General features: G+C 37.1%; 1 protein-coding gene across 1 annotated transcript in view; it reads right to left on the bottom strand.

Annotated features, from left to right (window-relative positions):
- Positions 1 to 799: 799 nt before the first annotated feature.
- Positions 800 to 16461, bottom strand: part of LOC118660168 (BPI fold-containing family A member 2-like) — a 77934-nt gene continuing 62272 nt past the window's right edge. Inside the window, exon 3 of the mRNA XM_036317283.1 lies at positions 800 to 1441. Within this exon, the coding sequence (XP_036173176.1) occupies positions 872 to 1441 (570 nt within the window). The 3' untranslated portion in view covers positions 800 to 871. The remainder of the gene's footprint in view (positions 1442 to 16461) is intronic.

The raw sequence follows: 16461 nt of genomic DNA, 5'->3' as shown, positions 1-16461 counted from the left end.
AAGAGCTTTTAATTTTATACTAAAAATGGCAAAATTTTTAAATAATTCCCTCTTTTTCACAGATTTAAAAACAAAAGAGGTTTGGAAACTTCCCTAAGTTTCACATAGAAAATCAGTGGTAGACGAAAGCTCGAAACTCAGGAATTTACTTCTTCATCCTGTGCTTAACCAATTGGAGACAGGCCGTCTGCAGACTATATTTTCTTTTTTAATGGCTATAAAGTGAATGAACTCAAAGAACAGTCTGGGGTCCTGCTGAGATTGATATGAAAAAGGACAGGGGAAGAAAAGATTCCTCATTAATGGATTTATATTCTAGTGATAGGGCTAGGGGGTGGAAAGGTCATTTGGAAAGTAAAGTGAAATATAGAGCATGCAGAAAAATTATCTTGTTATCTGACTTAGAGACATGAGGCTGCACGTTATCCTCTGTTCGTTTATTTTTTTCTCCTAGTTTTCCTTTTATTTTTAGATAAATGTGAGTCAGACAGATGAGACAAGAGTCATTTTTAGAAGCTTTTTCTTTGCAAACTTTTGGGAACAGGGTTTTGCTTTCTTTATGGTCTGATTGGAAGTGCTAGTTGATTGCGAAGGAAGAACATGTAGAAGCAGATATTAAATCAGAATTAGGGGAAACAACTAAATACTTTTAATTAAAAGTTGAGTTTATTAGGTCATAATTATACACAATTTAAAACTTAATTTGAAAATTGAAGTTCTCTCCAGATAATCAAGAAAGAAAAGGAAAGACATTGTAACTCTGAAAGGCTTTCTTAGTTCAACAAGGAGAGTAGAATTAGAAGGTAACTATTTTGGTGACTCTCCTCTTAGTGACAGGTCCCTTATATATAAACAAGTTCATTTTCAACAATTACTTGTCCAGGAATGTTTTATTTAAAAAATGTGTAGATGATTCTTTGCTGAAGTTTATTGGTGTATTCTGAATAAAATTCACAGCCAGGGTGGAGATGAAAATGCAGATCGATGGCATATCTGCTTCTACTCCAGGAAGGACACAGTCTTGCTCAGGAAGCTGGTCAAAGTGTCTGTGAGGTTGTTGATCAGTACACTGTGGCTGCCCAACAAGGTGAGCAACGTGTTGGCTGGGTTTGCAGGTGCATTCGCCCTGGACCACTGTGGGAATGTCAGCCTGGACATTGGTTTCCATTTTGACACAAGTCAGGAGGTCCAAGGAAGTCTTCAGGTTGACCACCTTGCCAATGAGAGGCAGGATCAGGGTGACGTTAGTGGTGACAGGAAGCTTCAGGTTAAGGCCTTTGCCATCAGAAGTCAGTTTGGCTTTGACATCCAGGATGTGGGAATTACCGATTTTCAACTTCAAAGCCTTGTCCTTAAGGGAAAGGATATTAGAAAGGGCATTATTCACCAATTTTTCCACTTCCTGGACCTTCTGCTTGGCCAGTAGCCAAACTTTGGATTCCTGAAGAGGGCAGATGAGAAGGATTGCTGTAATGCCTCCCACTGAGTAATTCCCAGTTGCTTGACTATATTTCCTTGTAGTATCTCCCTCTGGGGAGATGCTGCCACCATCCAATTGGAGTGAAAGGCTGAGGCCAGCCAGGAGACCCCTCTCAGCTATTCCTTACCTGCACAGTTAATACAGCAATCTCTATGCTTGCCACCCTCCACCCCAGCAACAAAGGCCACTTCTATAATAAAAAAAAAATGTAGATGAGGATCTTTAGGCCCCAAGGGTCTAAGAATATCGTCCAGTCTCAGTTACAGAGTAGTAGATATCAGGATTTAAATTGAGTTTTCTTTGTCTCCAGCTCTCTGCTCTTACCCTTACCTGATGAAAGATACCTGATGTGGAATCCTCTATCTTCAAGTACTGGGGACACAGATGAGTAAAGCACCATGTGTCTCAGAGACTTCACAACCAGAGACACACGCAGATGGTGAGATACAGCTTGTGACTCAGTTATATCGAGTATATATGAGGCACAGCCTCAGCACAAAGAAGGAAATGATCGGTTCTGCTGGGGTTGAAGTGGAGCAGGTCAGCCGAGATGTTATGGAGAAGGAGAAAAAAGCCCATTGAGCTGGGTCTTCCATGTTAACAAGGCACAGAAGGTCACCTGAGATGGAGGGGGAAATCAACACAAATTTTTTTTTTTAAAACTGTGGCATAGAAGATGTGTTTTTAGGATTGTCAAATGAAATACAGGACACCTAATTCAATTAGAATTTCAAATAAACAACAAAAAAGTGTTAATATGAATATATCCTATGCAATATTTGGCATATATTTATACTAACACATTCTTTGCTACTTATCTGAAAACCAACTTTGAATGGGCATTCTGTAAGTTTGCTGAATTTGGCTATGCTATACTCATGGACCTCAATGGAGTATAGTGTACAAGGCTGGAATCATCAGGAAAGGTGCTAAGAGAGTTAAGTTGAGGCTTAAATGTTAAGAATGTGGTCTTTGCCATCCATGGGACAAACAGGATTAAAACCAGGATTCCCCTACTAATGAATATCTGTTTATCCCATGACTGGGATGATTTATGCCACTTAGCTAAAAACAACAAACAACTGAACAAACATTATCTCTGGTAAAAGGATTTTTCTGTTCAAGGAGTTATGTAATAAAGTGACTTCCAAAAAACTTTCAAGTAAACTACCAGTACTTGATTATTCTTTTCTACAAAAAATTAAAAGAGAAAATGAGGAAATATTTGGGTTAGAGAGGAGAGAATTAAATAAAACCACCAGGGTACATTTATATCACATATATGGTACATATGTGTTTTCTGTTTAAGTTTTAAGTGAGGGAAAAAAAGACAGATGAAATTGTATTATCCCCATGTAAATCCTAAACCAAATCAAAGATATGATTATCTGATTCGGTAGCATGGATTCTTCCCAGAGTCACACAAGAAGGTATATCCCCTGAAGACAATTGGGAATCACTCTGTAGAAGGCAGGTGGCATTTTACATTTATTTAAATTTGTAATGGTAATAGCTCATTTAAAAAGCTATTTTGCTACTGTGTTTTTGTTTAACAATGTCTAGTATCTATGACATTGGATAATGTAGCATGTCTTCTATAGTCGTCATGTTCATGGAAAGGAGGCATCTAGACATTGCGAAATAACATTTAGGAAATAAAATGGTTGCTGAGAGCAGTGACTGCGTACCAATTTAGATTTTCCTCTCCCTCCTCATTAAATATGTGACTGTGTCTTTTATTTACGTTTCTCCTTGCTCTCGAAAGGATTTAAGGCAGCTCATAAATATGTGCGAGACCTATCACTCCTACACATGTGGCTGCTCAAGCATTTCGGTGATTGTACATTTCAAAGTTAAATGCAAATACTTCTTTCTCTATGACTAGTGTGTGTGTGCATCTGGAGAAAGTTATGCTAATCATTACATTTTACCAACATTATTATTTTATGTTTATTATTTCATAGTGTCTATTGAACAATGGCATAAATCCCATGAGAACCGTAGTTTAACAAACATATTTGGAAAACTTTAAATATAAAGATTCTATTTGATGTGGAGAATTTGTGTTGGTTTCACTTTTACTTAATAGAAAGTCCACTGTCCTTGCTTAAGCCTGTCTTCGCTTTAGGTGAGGTAAAGGAAAGACAGAAATCTAACTGTGGTAAATACGATATGAGTTTCATCATTAACACTTTCATATAAAGACCAGATAAATAACCAAAAGTAGATGTTGGTCATAATGAATGACTTTAATTCACTGTGTTTCCTGTATTATTTTTACTGTTAGACATGATATTCTTACTTTAAAATAAAGTGCTGTTAGTTATCATGAATGTGAATTGTTAAGAAGTTAGTCAGTTTTTAAGTCTTGGTCTATTTGAGATCTTGCCTTACCCGGGAAAGGATTTAAACTTCATCAAGAATGGTTTAGGACCAAGAGTTTACCATAGTGGAATGGAATGTCTTCCTGATATTGTTTTCAATAGTTTGGTAGGCATCTTGGCAAGCGAGCTGGGGTTTTACTGAATCTGATGGTGACAACACCGAGCTTCAAATGAACTTGACTACCTGGACAAATGGCTGACACTCACAGAATAAAGTTTAATAGGGATAAACAATAAATACATAGCTTATATCTGGGTTTAGAAAATCGACTGGAAAAATAGTTCATATTAAAAATTCTGGGTAAAAATGGCCTAGGGCTTTTAGGTAATAGTGAGTTCAAAATGTCAACAGAGTGGTGAGGCTGCCATAGTCTAATAGGATTTACGTAGGTCACTTCTGGAGAAAACTTTCTAGGCTAAGGAGGGTTTGATAAACCCACTCAACATTCCACAGTTGTCAAAACATTTTTTAAATCCCAAGTTTATATCTAGGAACCACATTTTAAGAGAGCGTGCTTTTATTTATTTATTTTTAATTTCTAAATATATTTTTATTGATTTCAGGAAGGAAGGGAGAGGGAGAGATAGAAACATCAGCGATGAGAGAGAATCATTGATCAGGCTGCCTCCTGCACTCCCCACACTGGGAATTGAGCCCACAACTCGGGCATGTCCCTCAACCAGGAATCGAACTGCAATCTCCTGGTTCACAGGTTGATGCTTAACCACCGAGGCACCCTGGCTGGGCTAAATTTTAATTATGTATTGGTTTCAGGCATACAACTTACTGGTTAGATAATCATATACTTTACATAATAGTTGATATTTCCAGTACCTTAACTGGCACCGTACATAATTATCACAATATTATTGACTATATTTCTTGTGCTGTACTTTACATCTCCATGACTATTCTATAACTAGCAATTTGTACTTCTTAGTCCCTTCATCTTGTTCACTCAGCGTCCCAATAAACTCCTGCCCTCTGGCAAGAGAGAGAGCATGCTTTTAAAAACAAAAGATGTATTTGGTGAGAGGATAGATATAAAGGCATGTCAAAAGAAGAAAAAACACGTTATTTTATATAGAGGAAAGAAGAGCTTTACTGTTAAAGAGGAAAAATTTTATTTTCCCTTTTGTCAAATGTATACAAGGACCAATAAATAGAAGTTTCCATATAGAGATGGAATTACTTATAGTCCATCTATAAGATAGTATAGATAGAATGGGCTGTCTTAGGAGGTCAGAACCTCTTATCTGTTGGAGAAGCTGGGGAGAGATGAATTATACATTGGATCTAGATCTAGACTTTTATAGTTAGTCCCTTTTTAATCTGGTATTATACAATCCTAAGGACATTTTTCTGGGTATGAGTATCTTCTACAACAATCAGTTATTTTAGGAAAATTAATGACGTTACCAAAAAAAACTCCCCAAACCAAGCCAAACCAAACCAAACTAGACTTTGTTATTTTTTTATTGATTTTGAGAGAGAGAGAGAGAGAGAGAGAGAGAGAGAGAGAGAGAGAGAGAGAGGCTTGTTTTTCCACTTATGAATGCATTCATTGGTTGACTCTTGTTTGTGTCCTGACTGGGGATTCAACCTTAGTGTATGAGGATGATGCTCTAACCAACTGAGCTATCCGGCTAGGGCTAGACTTTGTTATTATGTAGACAAAGCAACTGGTTGATTGACCAGACAACTTAATTTTGATGCTCAGGTATCTAAAAGATATAACTTATTTTTCTGGTTATTAGGTCATCTTGCCTACATACATGACTTTCAATATAATTCTCAATATAAACAGGCAAAATGAATCACTACAAACACACATAAAACTCTGATCAAAACAGTTTGTAAAGTACATTAGCTGTAAAATTCCATTACCATTAGAAATTTTGTGTTGGTTGCAATTATGTACCATTGTTTCTTTCTAGACTTTTAACATTCAGTGAAAAATCTCTAGATGACAAATGCTTGCGTTGTTCCAGCCAATGGTCACTTGCTTCCAAGAATATTTGATATAAAATACCCATATGACAAAATAACTCAGTTTAGAGTTTGTTTTAATAAGATTCATAAAATCAATTCTATGATCTTTCCCCTCCTTCCTATCAACAGTCCCTCTAGTTTATATTTGTTAGCCACCAGCTGGCTTTTTTTCCCCACCACAAATGACTTCAAACTGCAAGATAATTCTACAAAAAGAGATTCTCTCCAAATGTTACATGGAGCCAACTATGTCAGCAATGGAAAGAACTAGAACATTTTGTTTTGAAAATAAAAAAAATCTAGATCCGGCAATTGGCCTACTTACATCCTAAATACTCTTGACTCCAGAATTCTAAGTGAAGAAGCTTACCTTTTCTTTTTTCATTTATTTCTAAAACTATGAGATAAAAATTATGGACATCTTTATAACGCATGTCTTCCATTGATAAATTACATGAAAATGTAAAACATAGAATGCTAAATTATAGTACAATAGTGTATATATTTAGTCACCTAAATTAAATGGTTAGACGGTGTTGAACTTTTGGTAAGTAGGAGTCAAAATCATGACAAGAGTTTGGATGTATTCCTTAGTTAAAACCTCTTGGCACTTAATTCCATTAATATCTTGCTTTTGTTCCTTTCTTGATATCTTAATATTATTACAAGGTACACTTAGTTCCAGAATTTAGAAATTAATTTACAAAACTCAAACTAGATTTGTCCAGCCAGGCACTTTTAGGCAGAAAAGCAGGTGGCATATTGTCTTCACTGGCCTATTTTCTTAATAAATACAAGCCAGTTCAACCCACTGCCTTCCAAATAAAATATCATATAAGAGTTGAATGTATAGGATACTCTGTAGTAATCCTATCCCTTGAGATATGAACTCAGGGACTTGAAAAATTAAAGAGGGTTGAAATATCATGTTGAAAGAACTTGAGCTCTTTAGTTCTCCATGAGACAAAAAGAGGCAGCCTGTTTTCCTGTGTTCTGACAAACGCCTACCATCTTAGGGGTGCACTGAAAAGCATCTCATTGCGTACCGTGTTGGTTAATCAGAGAGCACATTCGTACATTTGGAGCATGCAGTTTTGCAAAACAAAGCACTGCTAAATATGAGGTCTGATGGTTACATATCATTTTAATAGAGCCACCACTCCTAAGCACCATAACTTTTAATTCATGACAAAGAGCTTAGAGCCTGCATGTTGAATAGTTCCATCCTAATTACTTTGTCAGAAAAGCCAGTGGAAAATTAGATGCACCCCACCAGGCAATAAATATATCAAACCAAACAAAATTTAAACTAGAAAACAATCAACTCCTTTTCTTTGTTCCTTCAAAGGAAAAGCGGATTAGACCATTTAAAAAAAAAAAAAAGATCAAGAGCATTTTATGGGAAATTCAGAAAGAAAACTATTTGGACTAAAATCAAAATGTTATGAATAGTACTTTCTAAGTAATGACACATATCAGCAGTATTTGCAACCATAAGAACAATGTGATAAATTTTAATCACTTGGGACTCCAACTCTGTGGGAAGTGCTTACTACACAGACATCATTTATAGGTTTCCAGTTATGACCTACGTCTAAAAGACATTTTAATGATAACTAGAGAGAGTAGATAGATTGTCTTCCTAGAGTGTTGAAGTTCCTGCTTGTTGTCATCCTCAGCTCTTTTAAAGAGCAGAGGCTTTCAAAGGTACTCTTCAGTCTAGCAATCAGGATGCAAGACCAAAGGGATGGAACTAGCTAAGATAAAATATGCCAGAAACACACACTCCTCAGGATTTCCTGTAGGAGTCTGACTGAAATAAAGCAATATTAATAAATATAAATTCTGGAAGACTATTATCAACAGAAACAAGGTACTGAAATGTACCTCTGAAATTATTTTAGTTTCCTCAGGCAGGCCAACTATTTCAATGAAACTGTGCGAAATATTAGACCTCTCTATGGGGACAATTGCTTTAAATTATACTAAATATTCAAAGACTATAATAGACACACTAAGAAAGAGTTCAGTTACTTGTACTCTCTAAATCATGAGCTCACTCAGAGTCATTTGACCCCTTGACCTTGAAAACATTTTGAGACAAAAAGTGTAGTTTCTAAGCATTTCAACATCAAAAAATATGCAATTTGTCAATTTGGGTTTGGTTTTTAAAATCTTTTTTTCCTGTCTTCACTGCTTTTATTTATTTTTTTGAGAGAAGAGACACTCAGGTGACGCAGATAGAATAAAAGAGTAGAGAAATCATCAAGGAGGTTAAGACTTGTATTTTTGAACCATAAAGAATTGTCACTCTCAATCAGATTTCATCTCAATAATTTGAAAACCATCCCTTTGAATGTAGCTTAAAGTCAAGTAATATTTCCTGGTCCAAGTTTTCTCATGAGGCAAGACCTTTCAGAACTTGAGTCCTTGGCCTCTCTGGACTTCCATACCATGCTTAGCATGTGAATCACGTCTCATAGCTAGGAAGACATGGCTTTCAGCTATTTCCCCCTCATAGCATTTGGCCGTCAACAATGTGGGGTAATGAAATGACTGCTGGCTCTTTTCCTTCTTGTTGCATCTGGTTTCAAAAAGCATTTTACTATACAGAACATAATTTTCCTTAACAGAGTTATGGAAGACAGCAATTTGACAATCAGTTGGCATAAAGTCTTGTTTTACAAGGTTATTTTCCCAGTAGAACCAATCACAAAGGTGCTTGTCTTCTCCAGCTTTTGGTGAAATCAGTAGCTACTAAAATCAGAGAATGTTAAGAGTAGAAGTAGGTCAGTAACCTCTCCTCTTGCCTTAAAGAGTAAATAGATACAAGAAAACTGAAGAGACTTCTATTTTCTAGTTGTTAAAATTCTAACGTATGCTCTTTCAAAGAATAACTCATTTGAAAGTATGAATAATTAAAGAGGTAGCATATCAAAGATCATCACCAAATGGAATTCCCAAACATGTCACTAGAGCCATATTTTAGACCTTCAGTGGATCTCAATGTCACTGTCATATTAAAATGTTGGAACTGGTATTAAGTCAACAAAATAAATTACTCAGAATTCATATTTGCCAGTGGACATACTGAAGCACCAGGATTCATTGTATTTGTTATTTGTTACTTCTAAAGATGAGGCTAGAGTTTTAATTATAACATGCCCAGCTCTGGCTCAGTTCACTACACAACTGTTCTCAAGAAAACATGGCCCTTCCTCAACCAGGCTGAGCTGCAAGGACAACCGATGACAACTGAAGTCATAGAATTTTCCACTTTTCAGTGGCCTTAACAATCTAGACACCTTCTTACCTCTCTTACCCCACCAATGAGTGAGTGGTTCAATGACTTGCCTAATCTACCAACCCAGGTCTCCTGATTAAATGGCTTATATTTTTTTCTTTTGCTTTTAGAACCCCACAACCATGGTTGATTTTTCTTATTGTTATTGTTGGTTCTTTTTCTACTATTTTTCTTTGCTTTTAATTTTTAAATGAAAAAACCCTTTATCATAATGGAAAGTCATGTTGGCAGAAACCTTTTTCTAAATGCTTTTTATTTTCTCTCAGTCTACTCTTTCAAGAATGCCTATCTTATGAGAAAAGACCTTATCATGAACTGAGTGTCCACAGAGCTGTTGAAAACACTGAATGATTATAATACAGCAGAAGAATGATATCCAACACCAACTTCTTGGTTGGGTTAACTGATTACACTTTCTGTGATTAATAAACTACCCTATAGATTAGCAGTGAGAACTAGTTATTTAACCATGCCTATGGCTTAGCATACATGTGATAGGCTATCTACTTAAGAAGTCTTTTGAACTAGAGAATACTTTCGGTGTTTTCATTTCAAGTGAACACCATCATTGTAGCCCTTTCTGTTCCCTATTTATGGCTGCGGATAAAGTTTAGATAAGGGAGCTCTGAAATTATGTGTTTAATTCAAAACCTTGTGAGACAGGAACATTCCAGTGCATGACAAATTGTTCTATTTCAGTTCACAAGACCTTTATTGCAGATCCTGGAGTTCAGGCTCACAAGGATATAATGATAATAATCAGCTATCATACAGGATAAGAGGAAATGAGTTGAAGGAAGAAGGTACATTATAGTTGATGAATAAATGCGATCTTATAAATGACAGAGGTTTGTATCCGATCCTAAGGACTAGCATATTTATTAATTGCTTTTGACTTTTTCATTCACAGGGATGTTTATTGTTGAACAGTAGATCTAGACGGCACTGTACTTTTGAACTTCCCATTCTAACGGGAAGGCCTTGTCAGAGAGAAATTGGAATTTGCACAGATTTGAGAAGTGATGTAAGATACCACATACTGTATTTTACAGTCTTTGAAGCTCAGACCCTCCCCACATATAATACACACATCATTCCAACACTCACAAAGCATAGCTGTGATGAAAAGCTCCACTGAGACTGAAATTACTCAACTAGTGTCCCAGCCCTCGCTCATCTTCCACCTTACCAAAGAGGTGTGGCCACACCAAGGGTCAGGAATCATTCCGATTAGCCACATTACTATTGACTAGGAAGTGAAACTTGCAAATCCTTCTAAGCTCATCAGGGCACAAAGATCAGTTTTTATAACATTTGCTTTTAATTAAGGGACGTCCTTTTCTTCATTTCATATCCATATGAGAACATCATCTGACTTGTTTAGAGTTCTGTGTATCATAGATCCTCACATGAAATAAAAATTTATATTGTTAGAAAAACAGAAAGTATCCTTAAATGTCTATCCCCAAACTCCTCTTCCTTCAATTTGTTTGATCTATCAAAACTGAAGCATGGCTTAATGGAGGGTCAATGGGATTCTGTTTTAGAACAACCATCTTTTCTTCCAGCAGGATAACAGTAGGCACAAGGATCTCTTACATTGTTGGCTGCTACCCTCAATTTGCATGAAGTAGTCTCTAATTGACCCCTGATATTAGTTTTAAAATAACATATCAGAATGTGAAAGATCTTCCTTTCATCAGAGTAAAAAGATCCCTATGACCATGTACAGAATTTCATTTTCAATTGAGATAGTTTGAACTTTCTGTAATTAATGACAGGACTTAAGAAAACAACAACACAGCAGCAGCAGCAACAACAAACTACTCAGATATTTTTCTAAGACTCACAATCTGAATCCTTCTCATTTCGTCAAACCTCCCACTAGACAAGTAGGAAAGACAAACAAAGCAACAGACTCCTGGGTTGTCCACACTGACAAGATTGCAGTCCCCGGGATTAGAATGTTTCATCCCCATATCCAATGTCTCCCAGAAGGACATTTAGTAGGAGGAAAGAGGAAACATGAGGTTAGGAACTTAGAAAGATTGGGCAGATAGTCAAAGCCCTGCATAGATGAGGCAGCCTGTAATTCATTAGCAGAGCATCTCCCAGGGGCCCCTGCAAACATCCTACAGCAGCAAAGACAGCAGAAATCCTGACAGTTGAGGCTTGCACCATGCCTGCACCCACTGCCAGCCAGGGTGTTGCTCAAGGTGTGTTGGAGAGAGTCCAGGACATGCTGAAAGTGTAAAAGCCTTACATCAACATTTGCTGAACTGAATACATGGTGAAAAATACCATTGCCATGACTATTTCTCACAAGAGTCAGTGTGAGAATGGGAAAGGACAAGAAAATGTGTATCGTGACATTTCAAATGCCATTTAAAATTGATCAGATGAGTAAGGGATTGCTTAGCAGGCGTAGGGTACCAGGGGCATGCTTCAGGACAGTAAAGGGAAAAGCCCTTTGCTTTTAGTGAGAACTTACTGAAAAAGCCTAAGGATTTCATGCTTATATTTACCCCAAGGGTAAATATCCTAAGGATGAATATAATTTTGTTAGTGAAAGGTGAATTTGTTTTGACATTGCTTATTCAGTCTGTTAAGGAATAATTTACTAATCTCTGGCTGTATTTGTTAAAAATATACTACACTAAACTTCTAAGAGTTCACTGGACACTTCTGAGCCTCAGACTCCCTGACATCAGCAGGATAACAGTAGGCGTGATCAGGAAAGGTCTTGGAGATCATCTCATCTAGTGGTGCTCAATCCCAGCGGACACAGTGCCCCTGGCAGTTAGATATTTTGTATCATCCTCTTTATTAGCTGAAATAAATTCACAGATAGTTTCCACCTGCGACATGTCATTTTAAAATTTTTAATAAATACCCTAATTATAATAAAAAGGGGAAATAAAAGAAATAGTAATTTATTATAAAACAACGTGCATTTCAAAATGTGACAATTTAGGCACAACTACTTTAGAAGATACTATGAAATAGTCTAAAGCTTGCTTCCACTTATGATGAAAGAGTGTGGATGTAAATGAAGATAATATTCAAGTTCATATTGTCAATGCCTTCTCTTATATTGGCATTTTGAAATATGAGCTAACCAATTATATTCTTATGAATATTTAGATTTACCATGAAGGTGACAATGTAAAATGTAGTGATACAGTTGTATTTTATCAGCAACTCAAACACCACAAGAACTTTACACTTTTGGGGAAAGCAATTATATTAAAATTTGATTAACATGATTTATATTTTCACACAAAACAGAATTGGCTTCTAGACTCAGATGCTAATGTCTAGGTTTTTCCCCTACACATGGAGACATTTCCAGGTAAGACTGTCCTATGTGTAACAGAACATCAGGCTCCTGGGGCCAGGTCTATTTCATGCCAGACTCATCCTCTTATCTCAAGTCTTTGTGGGAGTCATAACTGTTCCTTTAATTTTCTGATTATTTCTGTACCCAGGTGTTGAGAGATACAATTTTAGTTTAGTCTTCTCAATTTACAGATTTAAAAATTGAGGCACCTGGGAGGTTAACTGGCTCAGTTCCCCTCCACCACCACCAGCCCAGCCCCGATTGGCCCCAATCAGGGCAGGCCAGCTGGACCCCACCCATGCACAAATTTGTGCACCTAGTATAGATATAAGGGTTGGTACTATCCAAAGTTTTAGTCACCCACTGGAGGTCTGCAACCATGGATAAAGGGAGGGGGACTACTGTACTGAAATAAGAAGTAAAAGATTGACATTTTCCCCATAGCTATAGCACAACATTCTCATTGAGTTTGACTTTTGTTCAGTATCGCACAATGAGTTTGTGCCAGAATCAGGACTACTTATTATGCTCATGGATTGATTGGTCCTTAATCTAATAGATTTCAAAATTTTTATGAAATTTATATAGTGGTTTGAACCCTTACATTTACTTCGTTTTCTTCTATCCTGTAGTCTTTCCCTTGGGCCCACCCTGTAGCCTTACTATCCCCTAAACACATTGTCAATTTGCCCCTTTGGTATTGCTTTTCACATTTCCCATGATCAAAGTGTCTTCTCTGGTCATGTTTTTATTTTTCAAATATATTCTGTTCCATGAAGAATTCCCTCACACCCAAACCTGAAGTGGTTAACTTTTATAAAATTCCTTGCTTGTCAATTCATTGACTTGCACTGTTTCGAGAGTGTGATTACCTAGCCAACACATTGTCCAGGCCTCCCGCTTTGCTTGTGTTCTGCCCACCACTTATCACAATGAGCTAACACAGAGTAGGTACTTGGAATCAGTTCTGAGTTTTTATTGTGGAATCACTGCAGTGTACTTAGTCCTCAACCAAAGGAATGTGTGTCAATGAAGTGAACTCGACTTGTTCATCCCTGAAGCACAATGTTAGGCAACATGGCTGTGCTGGGGAACATCTGGGAAGAAACAACAGAGACATCAATCTGGCTTGCAGTGGTCAGGAAATGAAGTGGTTCATTCCTAGCAACGGCCCATTTTGTATTTTGGAGGCAGAGATATAAACAATGGCAGGCTCTGTTAAAAGCAGCTGCAGTCACAAGTCTCCCAACAAGCTTCATATGTGCAAAGTACAGGAAGGAGTCGGGTACCATATTGGGCTTCTCAGTCACACACGGGGAATGGAGCAATCACTGTCAGTAGTGTCATCTTTGAATACGACACAGGACAACGCATTCATATCCCACTCGCCATGTGAGCGAAGGTGGAAGAGAAATGGGTAGGGTCTCTGACACCAGCTGGTCATTTGTTAGGCGTTTATGAACACTCAGCAAAATCTGAACCAAGATTTCATCCTTGAACAAAACTAAATTTTAAGTTTAAGTAGAAAGTAGTCCTCAGATGAAATTGTCACCAATTTTATATTATATCTAATTTCAGGCTTTATTTTTTTCCAAGTGTCTGCTGATTTGTTGTCAGGCTGTTTGGGTTATTCCCTTCTCATCTGAACGTTTTATTGTGGAAGTGTAAAATATGAGATCTCACATGATGTATTAGGCATATAAGTAATCCTGGGGAAATGTAGTGAAACCCATGTATTCTTTGAAAATATGCATAAATATTTACAAATTATAGAATTAAATCCAACTTTTTAAAAAAAATGAATTATATCCCAATTTCTTGCAAATGAGAAACACCAAACTTTGGAAAGCAGTAAGAAAGCAAAGCAAAAACACTAAGAGAATTGATTCACAACCCAACAAAGCAATTTCACATAATTTTCACAATTTCTCTCCCTCTAACATCTTTATAGACTTACACATCTGAAATGCATTTTTCACACTTGTACATAATTTTGATAAGTAGCTATGCTTCTGGACAGAGGTGATGTCAAGTCAATGCTTTCTTAAATGTTAAAGACACTATTCATCATATTTCTGGCTTCTTGGGTTTGTGATTCATAGTTCATGATACTGAATTTCCAAAGTGTAATTTTTGACATTTTTTTTACTCTTCCTAGAATTTGCCTCAATATACATAAGTGAAAGCAGAGCTTGTCTGTCAGCGGCCTGGACAATGACTGACCCGGCAGAAGTGATCATCTCTGGACTAGTCGAGGTCCTAACGCTTTCATTATTACTGCTTTGTGTGGTTTGGTTAAATAGCAAATTCTATGTGGGAGAGATCATCTTAATTTAGAAGATAAATATTTAAAATAATTATATTTGGCTGTTGCATAGCTTGAGTAGCATTTTGCATTGACTGAATAAACATCTAAAACACTAGAGAAAATGCTACCGAAGATGGATAAACTAAAAATGGAGAGGGTGGGAAGAAGAAACATTATTTCAGGAGTATGGACGGTGATCTCTATACATAATAAAAAACTATTGTTTGTGTTGTTCTTAATTAGAAGACAAAGGTTAAACATGATTGTCATGATGTTGTTTTCTATTCTATTAGTGGACATACAGTCGTTATTTTTTTTTGGGGGGGGTGCTCATTCCCACTCGTAAGTGTCTACAGCTGAAGTGTTACACACTGGCATGCAATGGCAGTTCTGTGAAGTAATAACAAGCCGCAGGGCCTGTCTTGTCACACAGAGCCGCCTGTGAATGGGGTGGCACACAGTGATTTCTCTTGACGAATGATTTCTCTTGATGAATGAAAAGAAAACTTTTCAGAGGCAGGTACAAACTTGTTGAACAATTTCGATCAAATCGATTGACTCCAGGAAAATGGTAGACAGTGTATTTTTTTTTTAAAGCAACATGAGTTCCTTTCGACCGGAAACAACTGGTCATTTCACTCAATGTAGGCAAACCATGTGTATACCATGGTATTTAGACAAAGATTCATAGAACCAGGAGGTGGGCTCTGAAGGGAGCACATATAGAAACCAGTCGAGATGGATTCCCACAGATCTTAAGCTGCAAGATCTGTCTCAAGGCCTGGGCTTACTTTCAAGAGTGACAAGTACACATCCCAGAGAAAAGTAACTTACAAGACTATTATGTGGGCTGAAAAGAAAACAAAATGTCAATTCTCTTTTACCAATAATGTTAGCCAGAGCAAAGGAATTTGGTACTTCATACTCCTTTGACTTTTCAATATAGATTTTCAAAATGATTCCTATGGGCAGCCCAGCCAGGTGGCTCAGTGGTTGGAACCTTGTCCCATACACCAAGAAGGTTGTGGATTCAATTTTGATCAGGCTGCGGATTCCATCCCAGGTCTGGCACTTATGGGAGGTAACGGATTGATGCTTCTCTCTCATATCAATGTTTCTCTCTCTCTCTCTCTCTCTCTCTCTCTCTCTCTCTCTCTCTCTCTCTCTGTAAATCAATTTAAAAAATTATTTCTGTGAGCAGAAACATACTAAGAAGGATTAGTGACAATTCTTTTGTATTCATAAACGAATCACCTGGGTCAATCTCTGTGACTATCTAATGCATGGGACTGTACCAGGTTCAGGGTTCTTTACACTGCTCTAGGCACATGACCCATAACTGAAGGTCAAAGACATTTCCCAGGCCTTGCTCTAGGTGAAACAGTGATGTGCAAAGTATCCTTATTAATACAATCAGACTCCTCATTAGTCTAGAGAGGGCTGCATATTGCTTTATTTCCCCAACCTGCCTTTCAGTTTCCTTCTAACATACAATTCCACATCTGTCCCTCCTCAAAATGAGCTTATTTCTTTCCCTACTCACTCTCTGGCATTTCTTGCCTGCCTAATCTTTCACTCAAAACTCTACTTATCCTTTTAGACATTTCAAATGCCACCCTTTTCAGGAAGGGTTCCTCCAGCCTTCCAACTAA

Source organism: Myotis myotis, unplaced genomic scaffold, assembly GCF_014108235.1.
Source record: "Myotis myotis isolate mMyoMyo1 unplaced genomic scaffold, mMyoMyo1.p scaffold_m19_p_7, whole genome shotgun sequence".
Lineage (NCBI taxonomy): Eukaryota > Metazoa > Chordata > Mammalia > Chiroptera > Vespertilionidae > Myotis > Myotis myotis.
The sequence above is the reverse complement of the archived record's forward strand: the minus strand, read 5'-3'. Positions and strand labels throughout refer to the sequence as shown.